This window comes from Centrocercus urophasianus, unplaced genomic scaffold, assembly GCF_019232065.1.
Source record: "Centrocercus urophasianus isolate 14NV4802_14NV808 unplaced genomic scaffold, USGS_Curo_1.0 seq_73, whole genome shotgun sequence".
Lineage (NCBI taxonomy): Eukaryota > Metazoa > Chordata > Aves > Galliformes > Phasianidae > Centrocercus > Centrocercus urophasianus.
The window spans coordinates 14569128-14590489 of NW_024885344.1; the positions used below are offsets into that span (position 1 = coordinate 14569128).

Genomic DNA, 21362 nt, shown 5'->3' on the forward strand with positions numbered 1-21362 from the left:
GGAAGGTAGAAAGATCATTCCTGGAATGGGTCATTTTTGGGAGAATTATGCATGTGTCCATGTAGAGACCTGTTGGTGTTTTTGACTGATGGAAGTAGTCTGATTTTTAGCAAGTCCATCTGAGGTCTTGAGGTAATCCTTTACACTGAAGAAGTTTGGGAATTTTCAAATCATAGGCTTGATTTTTATGGCTGGTGTCCTTAGGGCCAGAGTTCCTGTGTTCTAATCCACTGCCGAGTTAGTGACCTTGTCAGTGAGGGGAGGAAGCCAGTCTGCCCCCTTTGTGTCTGCCTTTCCAGCTGTGAAATAGGAGCTGACTGCTATGGACAGTGCTTCCAGAGTTCATTAGTGTTTGTTAAATCACTGTGAACTCCTTAGAAGAAATAGGCTATAAAACGTTTAGTTATTCTATCTATGAAAATGTTTGTAGCAAAGGATTATTTTTTAACTTTTTCTGTATAATGTTGCATAGCTAATGCTTGCTTTAACCTTTCTTTTCCATCCTTCATCTTCTTCTCCCACCCCAAAAACAGGGCAGAGTTTGAAATAAGAGGCTAAAAATAATGCTAACAATTTCTTGAGTATAGGCAAAGTTCTGGATTTCATTATTGAATCCGTCTTGGTTGTCATAAAACCTATTCACTAAAAGAATATTGATAATTCACATGTACCTTTCTTCTTTGGTGAAAATTAGCATATTTATTAAATCTAATTCTGCTAGGATATGTGTGCATGCTGCAGAGCTTTAGCTTATTTACACTGCACTAGTGACAATCTTTCATTCTGAGTTGTGTGGTTTAAATGGATTATAAACATAAATGAAAATGAAATTGCTTTAAGAAGAAACTTGGTTGGAAAGAAATTTGCTCTAGATAGTGAATGAATAGTAGTCGAAGATGAAGCTTAGTAGATGGTTTCAGAAAACAAATGGTGTCTTTTTAAGTACTATAATTACTCATGCACTTAAAAATAAAATAAAAAAAAAGTTTAGATCTACTCCTTAGTGTAGATTTTGGGCTCTAGCATTATGAGATAATGGGCTCTCGTTTCATCCGTTCTCTTATGTTAAGATCAGGCTCCCTGGCGTTATCGTCATGATTTGCAGTGTCAGTTCTGCAGTGAAAAATCAAAGATACTTAAAATAAGACAGCTAAGAAAATGAACAACGCACCACTCCAGTTTTGTGGTACCCAGTTTACTTTGTGAACCGTTTACCATTTACTTATGTGATTGCTTTTATTAATACAGGACAGCACTGGAATGAAGTTGTGGAAGAAGCGGTGGTTTGTGCTCTCAGATCTGTGCCTCTTCTATTACAGGGGTAAGTTCCATTCAGGAAAGGCTTGCCTGCCAGTTCTACTGCAAGCAGATAGATTTTGACATATTACTCAAATATAGGAAAAAAGAAGCTGCTACTTGACTTAATGGATCAAATACTTGTATAGCTGCCAATATCCAGGCCTGTTACTTTTATCTTTTCCTTTCTTAATTAGCAATTTCACGTAATTGCTTCCTGCCTGTCAGGAATGCTCAAAGGGCAAACCCATTCGCAGCCACCTTTTTAATATGTTCACATGATGAGTTTTAGTTGTCTCACTACTTCTGTTGTTAAGAAGTAAATATGCCAAGTTAAATCTGATTTATCATGCAAATTAATTAACTGAAATGGGGATATGAAAGGAATAGTGGAGAGCGGCCAAAACTTTGCCTTTGGAATAATATAGAGGATATATTTGCCTTTTGGGAATCTAATCAGTGCTCATGAATACTTACAAAGTGAAATTTTGTCAAGTTCCACATGAGTAGAAGTTTCTGCTGTATTTGGAACAAAGTAGAAATAATTAGTACCTTTAAGTAGCTACATCAGTGTATTTTACAGGGAAAAGTTAGCTGGTTACAATTTGAGTCTTAGCATATGTGTATGTTAGAAAATTGGTTTCTTCATCATTACAGATTATTAACTGTAGTGCTCCTGAGAGGATAAATAAATAGGACTTGTGCTTATGGAAATGCATTCAGTTCTGAAATAAGGTGTACATTGATAATAGTTTAAAGGAGACTGAGAGCAAAGAGGAGTGTAAAGCTTGGCAAAATGGAGGAAAATGAACAATGAAGGCCATCTGCAGTCTTGTGGAGGATGAGAGAGATTTTCAGCTTATGAGGAGACTTTTGAATTAGTAGTAAGTAGTGTTGATGCTAATAACCCTGAAAGCAGTGACTGGTGAAATTAAGATGCTGTTCCATTCAGAGCAGCATATGCCTGTGCTAAACAAGACTAATAGGTCATGAAATATAAAAGCTTGTTCTTTGTGACCATTTTAGTTAACAAATTCTGAATTACTGAAATATAATCATTAGGCTTTGTTTCTTTATCCAAAACATATATGTTGGTAGATAAACAGTTGTGGAGTGAAAATTAAGCTGTAATTTCAATCATAGAGGCATCAATTGTGCTTCAATTATGCTGCATTTAAGCAAGTGGTCATTAAGTACTCTGTGCTTTCTTATGGAGCTTTCTGATTTTAAACAAGTCCCCAAGCTTTCTCTTCCAAAGGTTCTAAAGAAAGAGCTGCTTTGCCATTTGGTGTTGAACAGATTAAATTGGCTTAAAGTATTGCAAATCAAAGATTGAAAAAATCTCAACAATAAATAAAGTAAATCCAAGCAGCTCTATAATCTGTTTCCTTTTCTACATTGTAATGTACCACATAAGCTGAAATACAAGCAGTCTAAATTGTTTACAAGATAAACTTAATTATCACACTTACTAGAAAGCAGTTAAAGCTTACAAACTCGCTGAACTGATGCACAGTGAGTCTTAAAAGTATTCAAAATAGCTAGAATATTAAAGCAAAAGAATAGACACTTAGACCCGGTGCTTGTAAGTTCTTAAAAGTATTAATTGCCTCTCAGGTATTGACAAAATAGAAAGGGGGTGAGTGCTCCTAGACTCCAAACAGGATTTCTGGTTGCCTGATTGTAGTTACTGGTTTGTTGTTGTTTTGGTTTGTTTGTTTTTGTTTTTTATGTTAGTAAATCTTACTGAAGATTTATGGTTGTGTTACAGTGTTAGCAGCTAATGATTAGATTTAATTTGTAGATGAAAAATGATTTCACTGTTCCAGAGCTTAGAGAATGTTGTTTTTTTGTTTCACTGGTGGATAAAAGACTGCTTGCTCTCAGATCAGAAGGTTATTGTTGCAACAAATAAAAGACCTTTGAACTGAACAGAAGATCTGCTGTTTTTGCCTTGAATTATTCACGCACAGCAGACAAGTAAAGATGGGTTTGGGGCAGTATAACGTGTAGATAAAAGCTGTTCTGATGGGAAACAGATTTTAAAAATCCAGAAATGGAATGTAGCACTATGTTTTAGCAAAGACCAGAGTCCTGCAGATACATAGCTGTTAAGTGCAACAAAAATGCTTAATGCTTTTATGTGACACTATTGTGTGTGACATGGTAATAAACAAGTTCAAGTGTAGTCTAGCAGCAGAAGAAAATATTTCTCCCCCAAAAGTGGTCCAAATAAAGTAGAAAGCCCCAACTTTGCCACACATTCTGGAATAGGGAAAAAAAACAGCAAAATTCCTTTGTGTGCGTCTAGAAAATGTTTGGAGGGAGGAGCCTGGTTTCAGGCATGAATATGAGTAGACAGTTGAGTACACCTGAAAGTAAGTCTTCTTGCATTTCATCCTTATCTCTTAATCAAAATGTTTTTATACTAAGTTCTTCAGTTAAAAAGCTATCTAAGACAGCATAATTTTTACATCTGACATCTCATGTAATGCTAGAATATCTGGATAGAACTTCTCCTTTATCAATAACTTCAGTGAAAGATGCAGCTTTTCAGAATTTAGTGAGTAGATGAGGACCAAGAGAAGATTCTCAAATCCACATTTGAATCCACAGTTCTTCTGTGCTGTTATATTTTTCTATAAATCTTCTAATTGTAACGGCATTAATTTTCTTTGCTTGAAACAACTTGAAGTATCAGTTTTTCATCTTAATTTCATAGATACGTAACATTTGTATTGGACAGTGTCTTCAACTGAGAGAAGTTTTATCAGAAGATCTTCTAAGATACAGGATGTGAATTGCAGTTCTTTGTCTGAAATACAATTAAGATTGACTTTGTGAATTGCATCCAATTATTCCTTTATCAAGGCATAATTAGATTTGAGAGCTGGTTGTGGCTTCCAATTAAAATGTCAATTTATTATTTACAAGTCATTTTCTTTAAATTGTATATAGAACAAGGTTCAGTGAAAAGGGTGTTTCTGTTTGTTTTGCAAATGATCTGACATGTATTTATTCATACAAGTAGAATGTAATTGAGTGTAAAGTGTTCAGGGAAATTATAACAGTTTCCTAGCTTCATACGCCCAGTATCAGTGAATGGTTAGAAGAATGTGCAGATCTACTGAGTAGACAGTAGATTTCAGGTATTGCTCCTGCCACCAAATTAGAGGCTAAATTTCCTTCTCCTTTTCAGTTTTGAAGTCTTACACAGTTAAGCACTGATCCACAGGAAAAACCTCCAGGTGAAGCTATTCATGGTGTTTTCTATGAGACAGATCATGTCTTTAAACTTCTACAGAATTGGCACTTTCAAGAGTTTTCTTACACTTGTCCATCTTGGAGGAAGATGTCAAAAGTGGCCATATTCAGATGGCTTAGATTGATTTCATTGTGCGGAGCAGTTTTTTTTGGGCCACACACAAGATCATACAAACCTGTATAGGTAGCTGCGTAACAAATGGATCTGGTTTTGGGATTCTCCAATGTGTTTTCTTCCAAAATCAGAGAATCACCCAGGTTGGAAAAGACCTCCAAGATCATCTAGTCCAACCATTCACTTACCACCAATATTTCCCCACAAAATCATGTTCCTTAGTACCACATCCAAATGTTTCTTGAACACCTGCAGGGATGGTGACTCAACATCCTCCCTGGGCAGTACGGTGCCTGACCACTCTTTTGGAAAATATATTTTTCCTTGTATCCAACCTGAATCTCCCCTGGCTCAAGTTGAGGCCATTCCATCTAGTCCTACTGCTAGTTGCATGGGAGAAGAGGCCAATTCCCACCTCACAACAGTGTCCTTTTAGGTAGTTACAGAGAGCAATAACGTCTCCCCTGAGCCTCCTCTTCTCCAGACTGAACAATCCCAGTTCCCCCAGCCATTCCCACTAAGACCTGTGCTCCAGACCATTCACCAACTTCGTTGCCCTTCTCTGGACACACTCCAGGGCCTCAATATCATTCTTGTAGTGAGAGGCTCAAAACTGAACGTAGTACTTGAGGTATGGCCTCAGCAAGACTGAGTACAGAGGTACAGTTATCCCCCTGCTCCTGCTGGCTGGCTACATCCTGCCTTCTGATACAAGCCAGGATGCTGTTGTCCTTGTTCGTGGGCACACTGCTGGCTCATGTTCAGCTGAGCTAGTAAGTTTCTTGTTACTGGCCATGTGTTGTTAAATAGAGATTTTCATTTAAGTGTTTGAGTTGGAGTATTATGCATCAAAATACTTTGTTTCTCTAATCAAAGAGTATTTATTCACAGATGAGAAAGAAGAAGGAATACTAGGTAGTATACTTCTACCCAGTTTTCAGATATCTGTGCTTTCTCCTGAGGACCATATTAACCGGAAATATGCCTTTAAAGTAAGAAAATCAATTTTTTGTTTTATTTTATGTCTGAAAACACAATAACCTAGTGATCAGAACTCATTTTACTGAGTTGCTGTGCAAAAAAAAAAAAAAAAAAAAAAAAGAGTATTTACAAACAGCTTCTGAGATTGTATTTTACATAATATGGTAGCAGAGGATTCACATTTTTAGTCTGATTTAAATACAGACATGGTTACTAGAGTATGAAAATGGATAAATATCACGTGTTACTAGTCATTTATTTTTAGTTCATTGCTCTTAAATGCTGTGGGGTGTTTTAGAAATGTAAACTGCATCCACAGCTAACCTTACCCACAAATGAAAAGTTTTGTAGTTATTTAGATACAATGTATCTTTATATATAAATAAAAATAATGTTTTATTATTAATTAAATCACAAATATGAATCACTTTTAGGAGCGTTTCACAGCTAATCTTTAATTATTATATAAATCACTTACTAAGTATTCTCTCTTGGCTTTTTTTGTGTTTTATGAGCTCCTTTTGGTTCTTCATTTGGCCTGCTAAGCAACACATCTTTTATTTAATGTGGTGAGTATAAACTAAAATTTACTGTATCATCAAGATGGCAAAAAAATCTATGCCAAAGTCTTATTTACATTAATTGACTATATTAATTTACATTAATGAATAATTGAGATTGTTTTTAATAGAACAAATAATTGTAAGGGTCTTTTATCAGATGTGTTAATGAAGAAACAGCTATGACTGAATATTGTAGACCATTATTTGGAAAATACAAATACAATGAAGCAGAAACATAACACTGAAATATTTCTTCAGATATTTTTCCTGACAATATAATTTTCAGAAATTTTATTATAAAAGAAATTACAGTATTTATATAGTAAAATAATTTGCCTCTTTTCTTTTACAGAATCTTATATTTTTATTGCAATGACCATGTCATTTCCAATCAGGCAGCTCATCCAAACATGAGGACATATTATTTCTGCACAGATACAGGAAAGGAAATGGAGTTGTGGATGAAAGCCATGACAGATGCAGCACTTGTGCAGACAGAGCCGGTGAAAAGGTAATGTAGGTTCATAAAACAGAGGAATTGTATACCTTTTTCTCCTGTTTAATTTGACTTATTTAAATGAAGAGACCGCCTTAAAATAGAACTTAAAATATAACATAAATCATCTGAGGTGATTACTCTTTCTGTCAAAGAATTCCTACTAATTTAACAATATTGGATAAAATTTTGCAGATTTGTTATGAATACAGATGCCTTGAGTGTAAGAGGCCAGAGGAGGAAAAAACTGACAAGTTCTTTTAGCCTATGGCATCAGAGAAAGCACCATTAATGGCAAGTGCTGTGTGCAGGCATCTTTGATTTACTGTGCCCTTCTCACTGAAGAACAATAGAGTCATCATAGAATGCTTGGCTTGAGAAGGCCTTCAAAGATCATCTAGTTTCACCCCCCCTGCTGTGTGCAGGGTCGCCAACCACCAGACCGGGCTGCCCAGAGCCACATCCAGCCTGGCCTTGAATGCCTCCAGGGATGGGGCATCCACAGCCTCCTTGGGCAACCTGTTCCAGTATGTCACCACCTTCTGTGTGAAAAACTTCCTGCTAATATCTAACCTAAACCTCCCTGTCTCATTTTAAAACCATTCCCCCTTGTCTTATCACAATCCACCCATGTAAACAGTCATACCCCCTCTTGTTTATTTATACACTCCCTTCAAGTACTGGAAGGCCACAATGAGGTTTCCCCAGAGTCTTCCCCTATATTCAGCACTGGTGAGGCCGCACCTCGAGTACTGTGTCCAGTTTTGGGCCCCTCACTGCAAGAAAGACATTGAGGCCCTGGAACGTGTTCAAAGGAGGGCAACAAAGCTGGTGAGGGGTCTGGAACACAGGCCCTGTGAGGAGAGGCTGAAGGAGCTGGGAATGTTCAGCCTGGAGAAGAGGAGGCTCAGGGGAGACCTCATTGCTCTCTATAACTTCCTGAAGGGAGGTTGTAGTGAGCTGGGGGTCGGCCTCTTCTCTCGTGTCATTAGTGATAGGACCAGGGGGAATGGCTTCAAGCTACGGCAGGGGAGATTCAGGCTGGACATGAGGAAGTATTACTTTTCAGAAAGGGTGGTCAGGCACTGGAATGGACTGCCCAGGGAGGTGGTGGAGTCACTGAGCCTGGGGGTGTTCAAGGAAAGGCTGGATGTTGTGTTGAGGAACATGGTTTAGTGGGAGCTATTGGGAATAGGTGAACGGTTGGAGTGGATGATCTTTTAGGTCTTTTCCAACCTTGGTGATTCTATGATTCTATGATTCTCTTCTATAATATCTTAACTGGTGGTAGTCTTTGTCTTATATGTGTCTTAAGTACGAAATTCACAGTTGTAGCTTCTGTCAAATGAAACAGTTCCACTGATGGGTCTGCATGTTCCAGTTCATCATGCTTTTATTAAAATTATACTTACCTGTTCAGGAGACTTATCTTTTATATGTCCATGTGTTGATAACAAAAAGTGAGTCATCTCTGGAAGCCAGGCATTCTCAGAAACTGAATATTGCCTGCTGCTATCTGCCCAGTAAAAATTGTTTTCTTTCTCATTGTGATCCCTTGGGCCAGCTTCGTGACATCTGTAATGGAAACCTCATCAGTAGAAAATTTAAAAGCTCCTTGTTATTGATGGCACAGAAATTGTTGCTGATGGCTGCTCTCACATGATTTACTTCTGCACTCCCTTAGGTCCCTCTATGCTGGAGCTAAATGAGTGACAGCAGTCCTGAGAAATCTTAAGTATAAAAATAAATAAAAACCCATAGACATAGGTACCAAATAAAGAGAAGGTTACAATTTCTATCTGAGCACATTACATCTGTCAAAATAGATGCAGTCTTTCTAAATTTTGCCTCAATTTTGTAAGTTGTTGCCGTTAACTTGTCGTGCCATTTCTGCATTCTGTATTCTGATATGGTACTGGTAGAAGCATGAAATGGAAAACAGAATGATTAGACACTTGTAATCTTAGATGTTATAGTGTTTTGTGAGCTTCTCAGTCAAATGTACTGGAACTTTTACTCAAATCAATCTGTGGGACATTCAGGCAGTAAAAATAAACAGGGAACACTTCCAAAGTGGCACCTATGAAGTGTTTTAGTGACAAATCTTAATCATCAGTCTGAAATCTTAGCTGTCTAATATCTTTTAAGTAAATAAATAGTACATGAAGTATTTCATTCTTAGCATTGGACAGCATAGTGTAATAGATTAACAGAAAAAACATTGTTCTCCACACTTTGGAAAAAGTAGCACACCAGTCTGTCAGCTATAATGTCTATTTTCCATAAAATACAGAAGATAAAACATTTCAGCTTGTAGAAATGAGGAGTGGTAAGGTTCAATTACAATAATGACATCTATCTTATTATGTAAGATTTCATACTGTACATAAACATGTTTTGTGCCCTGTAACCCACCATTTGTTTGGATGATGTGGCAGAAAAGATAAGCAGAGAGGCATAAGAGTATAAACAGGTTGATGCTTTTTTTGATGGTAACATTTTTACCTTTTAAGTTCCTGATTGAGAATTTTTTGAAAGCCATTGCACTTAAAATAATGAACATATCGTATGACAAAATATCTCATTTAACTTAGTCAATAATAAATTAAATTTAAAACTCAATGTTGCCTTGCATATTATAAGTGTATTGCAGATAGCTGGTGATAGCTTACAGAAAAATGGTTAAACCAAATTAGACCCACTTCACTTCAAACAAAAATCTTATCCTGAATATGTAAACACTGTAGGAAGAGTAATATTGATATATGCCATTCTGAAACTTTCTGAACTAATGAAAGGACCTTCATTTGGTTGGTGCAGTACTACAAGACTGAATATTTGAATGCATATCTTTACAGTAAAAGAAAAAAAAGAATTGGAAAAAATATTCTGACAGAACCTCCTTAATAAGTGTCTTCATAGTCTCTCATGCGATAGCCAATGCTGTACAAAGCATATTTAGCAAATTAAAACGTACTAACAAGGGCTATACAGTATGATTTGTGATATTTGTTTTAACATGAGGAACAAATGAAATTAAAATGTTGCTGTAAACATTCACTCTTTTATCCGATTTATTGCTGTAGCTGTACCGTCACGCTTGCTGCCTCAAAGCCTATCAAGACACTCAGTAAGCTTGCCCTCAACAGTTGGTCCAGCTTCACGAGATAGTCATTCTTTCTAGGTTGTGGTTCCGTGATTGCTTTAGTATGACTGATGTGCAGCCCATGGCGGTTAAGGACATTTCAGCTTCCCTAAATGTTTGGTCATGCTCCTATCCCCTTCTTACAGCTGCAGTGCCTATTCCAACACTGATGTCTACTCGTTTCAAATGTCTGCCCGTTTCAAATGCTTGACAGTGTACAGGCAAACAGTGGGGATTCCCAGTATAGCTAAGCTTATCTATTGCTTTTCATCCGGCTACATGCTCCTGCTATCTGCCTTGTGTTGCTTCAGTTGCTTATCTTAGTCCTTGGTGAATCACAGTGGCACACGCTGAAATAGTAGAAAAACACTTGACAGCAAAATCAGTAGTTTCCTGCCTGGTTATCTAGATGAATGGGCTTACAGACAGACGAAACAAGTGTTAGAAACAGGAAAAGCAAGTCTGTAACACTACCCTGTTGTTTTAACTCAGGCAAAACAAAACAAAAGAAAACAAAACAAAAACCAAGAAATTTGATCTCTTTGAAAGGTTTGTTATACTTCAAGACCATTGAAGTCCCTAAAATTTTCATGTCTATTAACTATAAAAAGGACAAAAATCTCCCAGACATCTGTTTTCTAAAGAGTCCACCTTTTAGCTATCAGGCCAGTTCTTAAAATGGACCATCTAGCAGGATGTGATCTTATACCCAGAAGAAATACTTCCCTGTAAGAATCTGTTAAGAATTAGTGTGGTATTACCTCATTCTTAAGTAACCTAGAGTTTGGCATGCACATGGATTTAAGAATGAATTATTTGAGTTGAATCAAAAATTCAGCCAATGCCTTTGGCTCTCCATTCTGTCTTTTCTAGAAGTTCTAGTGTGAGACTGAGCACAGTTTTCCAACAGACTAAGTTGCTTATGATACCATGTCTGGAGAAACTTACTCTGTAACCCAACTGAGCCACTTTTCTGTTCTTGTTAATATAGATTGCCCAGTAATAAATCAAAGTTTTAACAGTATAGTTCTTTTAATCTAGAAATTAAGGGACTTCCTTATTTACAGTACTCTTGTAGTACCATCCCAATAGTCAGGTTTAAATAACTAGAGAGCTGGAGTATGCCTTGATTTTTTTATTTATTCATTTATTTATATTGAGCATGAGTGTTCCTTAGAGAGAAAAAAAGATAAAACAGATCTTTGAAACATTTGTTTGGGTTATTTTTGTCAGATTTTCCATCAGATACTCTCTTACTTTCCAAATATAATGAACCATATGATACAGAAATGGGAGGTGAGAAAAATAGAATCATTTCTTTTAGAACTGATCAGCAGCTTGAAGTAGAAGAGCTCCCTTCTGATGTATAATTGCAGGAAAGGACAAATAGTAATTACTCCTATTGACTTAATTATAATTACTCCTTTCTGAATGTTTTTGTTTTTATTTTACCTACATAGTAAATTCAGATTTTATAACATACTGAGGAACTCATCAAAATCATAACAAGAAATACTGTAATGAGCAAGGAACTGCCTAAGCTTATCACTCCAAATATGATCTCAAATAACCTGTCTGGATTAGCAAAACATTGTACTCATTCTTTGTCATATCACTGCAGACCGCAGTCAAGTTGTGTCTGTAGTACTGATTGCTTGCTTGTGTTTGTGGATGTTAATATCCATGCATATATCCACTAGCCCACTCTATCCCAAATGCTTATTTCTCTATGCTCCATCATTTGAGCATGATTTTCCTCCACTCTCACTGTTAAGTGTGTGCTAGAGCCATTGTATCTTCCTCTTGAGCTCTGCGCCGTGTACTGAGAGAAGATTTTTCTCTTCTCCTGTAGTTACTCTCCCTGAACAGCATAAGCTAAGCTGCCAAAAAACCACTTGTTAGCATAACAACATCCACAGCAGGGGCTTACTGACAGTGCTGGGTTTGAAAAACATGACTCTCTTTTCAAATGCCTCTAGCTGGCTTTGGGCCATCCTCATGTTTGTCTGATAATTGACTACATAACCCCGTCATCTGTTTTAGAATTTTGCATTTGTTTATAGTATTTGCTTATAAAAGCTGAAAATAGTATTTTTCTTCATAGAACCGTTCCCTACATATTATTTGTTTTATAGTAGAAATCGATAAATTGTATACAGTACGAAACTGTATTTGATATGTATTTGATGCTCATTCTCTTTTGCCTTCTTCCTCTTCCATCCTCAAAACATATCCCATAAGCCTTGCTGAAAACCTTTGAGAGCTGCATACAAACATGGAGACAAATAAATATGGATTTCTATTTCTGACATTTGCATAAATATGAATTTCTATTTCTTTGCATACTAGTTTCTGATGTTTCTTTTTTGGTTGCAACAACTGCTATTGAAAGAGATCTCTTGCTCACACTATGTTGTCTGATCTGATGCACAGAGTTAAAGGCAAGCCCCAAAGTCTATTTTTATCAATTTGAATGTCACACCATGAGAAGGATCATCAGAAGGAATGTCAAAATTGAAATACTTACCTCTGCTGCATATAACCATAGCAACAAGTGATAGGAAAAAAATGTTGTGATTTTTTTCTTTTTTTCCCATTAGCATCTCCAGCATTATAATGTGAATAGAACACCACGCTAAGGCTTGGTTTTTCTGTCCACCTGATGAATATCCTTAGAGATGCCACTCTGTTTGCAGCACAGTTTTTCCATCTGTAAAAGGGCAACTACCTCCTTACTGCAAAGCACCCTGAAGGAGACTGATGTAACATGTTGCATAAGAGGATACCTGGTGGCATTATAACAAACAGTACTAAGGCATGCTAGCCTGTGTTTAGGACTAGTTCCAAAGGAGTACTTCACTTGCAAACTCTTGAGCTGGCTGAAAGATGAAATGTTAATGCCTTTTTTGACTTGATAATAGTGAGAAATGACATTTTTAATTCTTGGGAAATTCCTTTAGCTTGTGGTAAAACATTAGGTCATAGAGTTTTGAGGTGAAGGGAGGAGGTGATGCACTTCTTCGTGTAACCTAAAGGAGAAACCCAGACAGAAATGTTGGGTCTTGGAATACTCTAAAGTCTTGGGGGGGAAAAAAAACAACACCAAAACCTAACCCTCACTTTTAAAGTGAGATAAGCATACTATTTCTTTGCTGATAGTTGGAAATTATAAAAAATGTGATGTAGATGTAGCAGTTCTAACACGTGTCATCCCCTTCTACGTAGAAACTGGTTGTACATTAAGATTTCTTTTCTCTACAGTCTATCACTGGCAGAAATTTTAGCATTTACTTTCTGCTATCAGAAAGCATCAGGTGAATCTAACATTTATATTTAATAGTGATGTGCAAGAAAAAATTATGTTTAAAAATAATGATGATGTAAATAGCTGGAGATGCACATTTTGGATTTATTGATACAAATATTTTCATTTGCAGTAAATTTGATGTTTCTGCACTTTAATGTCAGCAGCTCAGGTGTAATTGTGGGAAGAAAGAAAAAGGACTATTTAGAGCTCCTTTCAAAATTTTTTTTACTTTAATAGTGAAAGACCCTGGGATCATCACCTCAGAAAAAGGGGTGGTGAAATATCATGCCTCTTATGCACTCATGAAGTATCACGGTATGAAACACACAGAATACATGTGTATTTCACACAAACTCGAATACAAGGTGCAGCAGACATTGATGTCCTGCTGTTGTTTGAAGTGGTGTACTTATAAATTAAATTCTTGATCCAGTTGCCCAGAACAGGGGGGTTGAAACTAGGTGATCTTTAAAAGCCTCTCCAACCCAAGCCATTCTGCGATGATTATATCATAGTCTGATAATGGAAGGTGCTTATAAAGTTAAACAGTCAGCTTTATTAATTGTGGATAATGTTTTATAAGGACATTACAGTCTTCCATCCTTTATATATTTACTGCAGTTGGGAATTGGGAATTCATGGCTTAAACAACATGCAAAGGAAGTGTAGACTTGTTATACATTTTGGCCTCATGTTCAAGTCTGGTTAAGCAAAAATGCTTACTGTTGTGAGTGTAGTTACTTAGAAGCAGATCACTTTTCATAGTGGTCTTGTGCTCTTGGGCATTTGTATACATGATGGTCTTTCTACACACAGATCAGGTGCTTGAACAGGACCCAACTGAAAAGATGAATAATATTTTCTGCCCAAAAGGATGCAAAAAGTTTGGAAAAATTAACATCATAAAATGAAATGTTATTCTTTGAATGTTTGGTTTTATAAAGAGATGTAATCTTAAAACAAATACTTCCTTCCATTCCCAAAAATGTTGACCAAAAAGTTTCAGCTTTTTTTGTTCTTTTTTTTTTCTAGTACATCACACTAAAAAATGTCACTGTCTGAGCTGGATGTTCAGATAATGTCCAGGGATGAAGAAGATACAGCTTATTGACATTCTGAAATTTTAAAAGGAAAATGGTTAATTGAACCATACACATTCTTTACTTGTATAAGTACTCCAAAGCAGTAAAAATATCATTATTTTTGTGGTATGGTTTCCTTAGTCAGCAGCTATCTTCCCTTCTAAACTTAGGGAAGCCACAGTTATTTCATAAAATGTATGATGTCTGAAGAGATGGCATACCAGAGAAACCTAATTCATGCCAGGGACCATGAACAATTGTTTTCTTAAATGGATCTTGTTATATGTTAAATCCAGCAGTATCATGAATTATAAGCTATTCAGCAGTGTAGTCTGCTACCATTTTTAAAGATAGCTTTAAAAATAGTGTGAATTTCAGGCTGTTGATTTCTGGAAGCCTGGGCTTTTGGAAAACTACTGATTACTTTCACTGTTTAAATGTCCAGCCCTCTGGGAACCAAACATCTGCGTTTTCAGAGTCTGGCTTTTTGCTCTTGTTCAGTGCACATTTTATCAGGGGGATTAATTTGAAGCTGTCTTTTAAAAAAAATTGCCCTAACTTACAAATATTTGTTTTCAAAATAGTAAAGAAAGAGAAGCATCGAGGGTGAGAGGGGAAAAAAGAGAGAGAGAAAAAGAAAGAAGCTGTCATTGATAATTGAGAAAATACATCCTGGATTTTTTTCTCAAATGCAGTAGTTTAAAATATCTGGACAGTGATCACTGAAATTACCCTGATAAACAGGAAGGAGATTCACTTTTTTTTCTTATTATTATTAAAAATGAATGTTTTCTTGATGTTACAGCTTGTTGTATATTCCTTTCTAGAGTTGAGAGGTTCACCACTGAAAATACACCACCTCGAGAGGCCAATAATATTTCAAACCATCGGGTGCTAATTAAGCCAGAGGCACAAAATAACCAGAAAAACAGAGAAGTGAACAAAAATGAAGAGAAGAAGGCTTTGGAAGCTGAAAAATACGGATTCCAGAAAGTCGGGCAAGATAAACCATTAACAAAAATTAACAGTGTGAAGCTAAATCCTTTGGGATCAGAATACAGGACACTACCCATAACCGCAGTTCAGGCTGGACACTTCAGACCAGTTCATTTAAATGGAGCTGAGAATAAAGCTGTTGGTGTTGTCCTGGCAGATACTGGAGATGGAGGTCAGCACAATGCAATTCAGTCACATATGGAGTCTGAACGAGTTATGCAGAGAACTAATTCAATGCTGCAGTTGGAACAGTGGATTAAAATACAGAGAGGAAAAGGGCAAGAGGAGGAAGCAAGAGGGTAAGTGCTATGTAGTTTTTTTTTTTTTTTTTAACTAGACTTGCTACCAAATAGTCCTGTATCCAGGCTACTTGCTTTATTCTTCCATCCATATTATTTAAATATTCTTATAGAGAACAATATTACATATTATGTATTGTTCACTACAAAAAAATGCCTGGGTTCCTGCTCAGAACAGATTTAAAGTTCACCTTTTATTAACACTGAATGATTATTAATAAGCTATCAATAAATGGTCAGAAAACCCTTTGGGGTGTGAGAAATAGCTCTGTCCTAGCAGAATGATATCAATCATAAGAATTATTTTTCCTTCTTAGAATCTATTGATGTAAGTGCCCTGTTCCTTTGTGTTTTTTATGTTCAAATTCTTCTAGTGATATTTATCTAAAATGCTTCCAAAATATTCCAGTCAGTTTTCAAACTTAAACAAACTATAATAAAGAGAGAGATAGAAGTTTTACCTAAGAGTAAGTCAGAGTAATCTAACTAACTTGATGCTCATAGCTTCTTTTTCTTGTGAAAATAAACATCTCCCAGTTCTAATATTGAGCTCCTGTGCATATTCTCAAAGCTTTGAAATTGCATGTAAATGATTGACAATATTAAATCTTGTGCTGATAGCTATTTCTCTTTCTGGCACTGCTTCCAGGCTGCCCTACAGACAAGCTGTTCTAGCAGTAAAATATTTGAAAAATAGTAATGAATATTACATAAGATTAGAAATAATGGGGTGATATTTGGGGAGATGTTTTGAAGAGCTGAAAGTTAGGAACTTCACCTGTAGATACATAGCAGAGCTTATGATAAAACCAAATTCAGAAGATCTGTTCTCCCAAAATGTGAAATTATAGTTGGAGACTTCTTAAGTTTTTGCAAAACAGCAAAAATTTGCACTAGTTTGTCTTACACATGCCAAAACTGGTTAAAAACTTCCTCACTGCCTTTACTTTTTCATTAAATATAATTAGGAATAGTTAATGTGTTTTTTCATGAAGTACTCATTGTAAGTAGTTTGCTCAAGTTTGAATCTGCACTACAGAGAGTGAGTTGCACAACCTGACATTTATTTTATTGTGTATGCTTGCATAATGAGAACTGAGAAAATTCCTTGTTGCAATTAAATTTTTTAAATTGCACGGTAAAACTTGCATCCAAATGGTAGAAATTTGAAGAACTGTGCCCTTTTTTTGATTGTGAGCAAGCACGGAACCCTAAAACTGATTTATTGTAGTGGGAAGAACCACTAAGAATATTCTCTAATTAACAGTATTTTGTTCTTGATAATAGAGACACTTGTTGCTTTAAGAGGGGCACTGATGACACAAGCGGGCTTTGAATTGCAACTCGGCAGAAAGCTGACAAGCTTTAACAAGTCAGCTCCTTGAAAGGGTGGATAATAGCAGGACAAGGGGAAATGGTTTTAAGTTGAAGGAGGGAAGATTTAGGTTGGATGTCAGGAGGAAGTTCTTTACAGAGAGAGTGGTGAGGTGCTGGAACAGGCTGCCCAGAGAGGCTGTGGATGCCCCATCCCTGGAGGTGTTCAAGGCCAGGTTGGATGGAGCCCTGGGCAGCCTGGTCTACCATTAAATGTAGAGGTTGGCAGGCCTGCCTGCAGCATGGAGGCTAGAGCTAATGATCCTTGAGGTCCCTTCCTACCCAAGCCATTCTGTTTTCTGTGAAGCAGAAAAAGAATATTTTGCTGTCCCTTTTGCTTCTGCGTGGAAGCAGTCTTAAGTAACCACCAGAATTTCTAATGTGTAGTGATGTCTCTAAAATGTGTGGGGTTTTTTGGTTTGTTTGTTCAGATTGCCAGAGAGCCTAAGTAGAACTGAAGTTCATGGCTGAGAGTAGAGAGAAGCTCCAGTTTATGTTAAAGTTCAGGATGAGGGTCTGGTTAGCTGCGGTAAGACCTTTCTCAAATGTTTAAAACACAGAGGAACGGTCGCCTGGTACCAAGTGCATTGCTGAGATGCTGCTTGCCCAGGGTGGGTCCTCTGTCTCCCCACTGTGCCCTAAGCAGTAAGTGCCTGCTGCTCAGCGCCAGCTGTTCATTGTTGCTTTGTCATCCTTTGCTTGGTTCCCACATAAAGGTTGAATATTCTAGGCCAGTTGGTATTTTCATTCCTTAGGATAAAGGAATGTTTTGAGGTTTTGATCAGAAGGTATTGATAAGTGTGAATACTGAGCCTCCAAAACTGCAGCAGCAGTCTCTTTCCCACATGGCCCAGCTCGCACACCAGAGCAAGTAGTGCTGCCCAGCATCTCTGAGGGTTCTTACTGAATCTGTGAACCCATATGGAAAACTTTTCTTCTAATGGGAACACTAGTAGGAAGCTGTTTATGACAGCAGGAATTTGCAACCTTGCAGGCTGTATGACTGCTTAATTGCCTGTGGCAGTCCTTTTGCATGCAAAGCATTACCAGGCTGAAGCACTGTCCAGAGTTGTTTTTTGGGTTTGACTGGAAGGGCATTTATATGTAAGTATCAACAGGACATCGGTGGATCAATTCTATAAATGATGGATGCATTATCTTCCTAAATGTTCTAAAACATAAGTAGTATGCAGACTTCAGATTTCTGTCTTTTCATATTAAGATCTTCACGCAGCTCTTGTTCACACTGAGATATTTAAAAGAGCCAGCAGGATTATAGCATCCATTCAATTAATAAAATAGAGGGGGAGCTTTAGTGAAAGAGGTTTATGTAGCTACTGGCTGCCTTCGTGACAATATCAGACTTTACCATACATATTTGTGAATAACTAAAACAATATTGTGAAAGTTAGAAGAGGGACCCAAAAATGTCTCAGTTGTTGTTTTTCTAATATGGAGATGGAGAAAAGCCCTTGCCATTGATTATATATTGTATAAAGAAATGTAGAGTCACGTAGGCAGATTTTGCAGCAAGAGAACAAGATTAACAGTCATTTTCTGTGAGAATAAAAAGCTATCCAATCTATGAAATGGGGATAGTAGTTTCTTAACTCTTAGAAAGATTCAGAATCTGCCATAGACTTTGTACTGTAAACCTGTTTACCACAGTTTTCATCTCCAAAATGATACAAGCGATTATAAATATTCAGCTATATTCAGTGAAAAGTGGGTTTTTTTTTACCATCGTCAATTTCCTTAATCATTATTTCATAAGCATCTAATACCCACAGTGCTTCACCATTTATTATACATCATTTCTTTAATGTGTTTGTGGCACCAAAGCTGCTCTGAGCTGACTTCAGGCTCTGGTGCTTTCAGGTTCCAAGGTTTCTATTTGAGTTGGGCTTGCTGAGGCGTAGCTGGAAACTGCTGCCCTCCGATGGCTGCATCGTGTTCAGCTTGAGACAGATTTTGTCTTTGGGTCAGCATCACTCACAGATGTGTTCAGAAGCAAATGACTTTAAGTGGTGCACATCAGAATTTTAGATAAAGGCTGAATGAACTGATATTTACGACCTCAGTTTTGACCTCTGTCAATAATTGCTATTTTTCCTTAACCTGCTATTACAAATTCACGCTGTTTTTTCATAACTGCTTAATTCTTTCTCAGAGATGTAACAGGAGACTTCTTCACTTTTCAAAAAGAGAGCATTTAAGAAGAACTCATGTTTGGAACAGTACAGAAATTCTAAGCTTAAAAAACTTGGTCGTGTCTAGCATGTAGACCAGATTTGATCTACAGTCAACATTACTAGATGGTTAAACTGGTGAAAAGATGAAATTGGGATTAAATTGTCAGGCAGTTAATCTGAGATAAGATTTCAGCTGCTACGGTTCTGAAAAATGTTGATATCATCTGCAATATCATCTTGATATTTTGCATTTTTTTCAAATGACAGTTCTCAAAAATGATAAGAGCTGGCAGGATAAACCTAATCAGTATTGAGTAACTTTTTATTGCCATGATTTTAACATAAACTAATATAATGTACTAATATACTAACTAATATATTTGTGTTTCAGTATAATCTCATATCAGACACTACCGAGAAACATGCCAAGCCATCGACCTCAAGCTTTACCCCGGTACCCAGAAGGCTACAGAACTCTGCCCCGAAACAGCAAAGCAAGGCCAGAGAGCCTCTGCAGCATGACGCCATCAGCTTACGACAGAGCCATAGGACCCGTGACAGCTGAAGAAAAACGAAGGTCAATGCGTGATGACACCATGTGGCAGCTCTACGAGTGGCAGCAACGTCAGTTTTACAATAAGCAAACAACTCTTACTAGGCACAGTACTTTAAGTAGCCCAAAAACGATGATCAATATTTCTGATCAGACGATGCATTCAATTCCCACCTCGCCTTCTCATGGTTCAATAGCAGGTTTCCAAGGGTATTCCCCACAGCGGACCTACAGATCAGAAGTGTCTTCACCAGTGCAAAGAGGAGATGTAACTATTGATCGGAGACACAGAGCACATCATACTAAGGTACAGTACATGCTCTTACAGTTAAAGAACTTATTTGCAGGGGTTTTTTTATAAAGTATGCCATTACTGTTGTCTCTCTCTTTTTTCTCGACTGTCCTAACTTTTATTGAAATGGGGATTAAATGGCACTGCTGCCTTCATGGAGAAAGTCTTGATTTCAAAAAGCATTTAAAATCTATAGGTTGTAAAAGATATTGTAATATGTTGCAGAAAAACATGTGGTCCTAATATTGCTGTTCATGAGATTACATTTCTCTAAAATAGAATAGTTTGCTCTGTGAGTAGAAAACATTCTCCCTTCTAGCTTTTCTAGCTGAACTCCAAGAGAACTGAAAGTCCTGCATTTCTTTCCACGTATTACTGTCTGTTTTTCAACCACAATTTTGGCTGCCTTGGGTTCCGGCAGAAAACTGAGGGTAGACATTTCTTTGGATGCTTGGAGTTATTAGGGTGATCAATAAAGAAAACTGGAGTCTGCACAAAACCTTTGTATGTGACTAGCATAAAGTCAAACATCATCATCAGTGAAAGAGAGGCTAAAAATTGTAAACCCGAGTGCCAAGGAAGTATGTAAAATTAGTATATAGTTTCCTAGAGTTGACTGTGTAAAATACTCCTGAAGCCTTTTGCTAAATCATTAGCTCAGATGTCCTTATGATTTAGGTCCCTATCAACAAAGAAGTATTTTTGTTTTGGCAAAAATTTTCAATTGCACTGAAAATCTAATAATTCTTCACCCAAATCTCAGAAGTATTACTAAGATCGGTGCTGCAGAGCGTGTGCTTCTATAATATTTCAGCCATGTTTTGCTTTCAGGTATTTTTCCATCTGTAATACTTTGTGCTACTAATTAGTTTCATGTTCAGTGTCTTCTATACAAGACTCCCATTTCCCTTCAGTTTTTCATGCCATTCAGTTTGTACTTAGAATCATAGAATCACAGAATGGCCTGGGTTGAAAAGGTCCATAATGATGATCTAATTTCAACCCCCCTGCTATGTGCTGGTTCTCCAACCACTATACCAGGCTGCCCAGAGCCACATCCAGCCTACTTTAGTTACATAGCTAACCATTCCTATGAACTTAAAAACACAAACGTGTGTTTTAAGTGATAGATGGTTAGGAGACTGGCTGTTTAAAATCAATAGAGTAAACCTGAGCCTTAAATCATCTGATCTACATAAAGATCTTAGAAATTTTGAACAACTTTCAAAATAGTTGATAGTTGATAGATAGGTGAGAACTAAAATTGTTCTTTACTTAATATCAGTATGGCAACAACTATAAGAAAGAACTATTAATGATAAGAACAATGAAATCTGGGATATTTCTGAAATTTAGAGGTAGCCTACTCAAGTGTCAGAAATGGTAGTCAGGAGAGAACATGACTGG

General features: G+C 36.9%; 1 protein-coding gene across 9 annotated transcripts in view; it reads left to right on the plus strand.

Moving 5' to 3' along the window:
• The window catches only part of PLEKHA5 (pleckstrin homology domain containing A5), a 169339-nt gene that overhangs the window by 106999 nt on the left and 40978 nt on the right, over positions 1-21362 (plus strand). For all 9 annotated transcript variants that reach the window (XM_042837637.1, XM_042837634.1, XM_042837638.1 and 6 more), the window contains 5 exons: positions 1249-1321; positions 5567-5667; positions 6615-6730; positions 15077-15544; positions 19502-19970. In XM_042837637.1, coding sequence (XP_042693571.1) covers positions 1249-1321; positions 5567-5667; positions 6615-6730; positions 15077-15544; positions 19502-19970 — 1227 coding nt within the window. The remainder of the gene's footprint in view (positions 1-1248; positions 1322-5566; positions 5668-6614; positions 6731-15076; positions 15545-19501; positions 19971-21362) is intronic.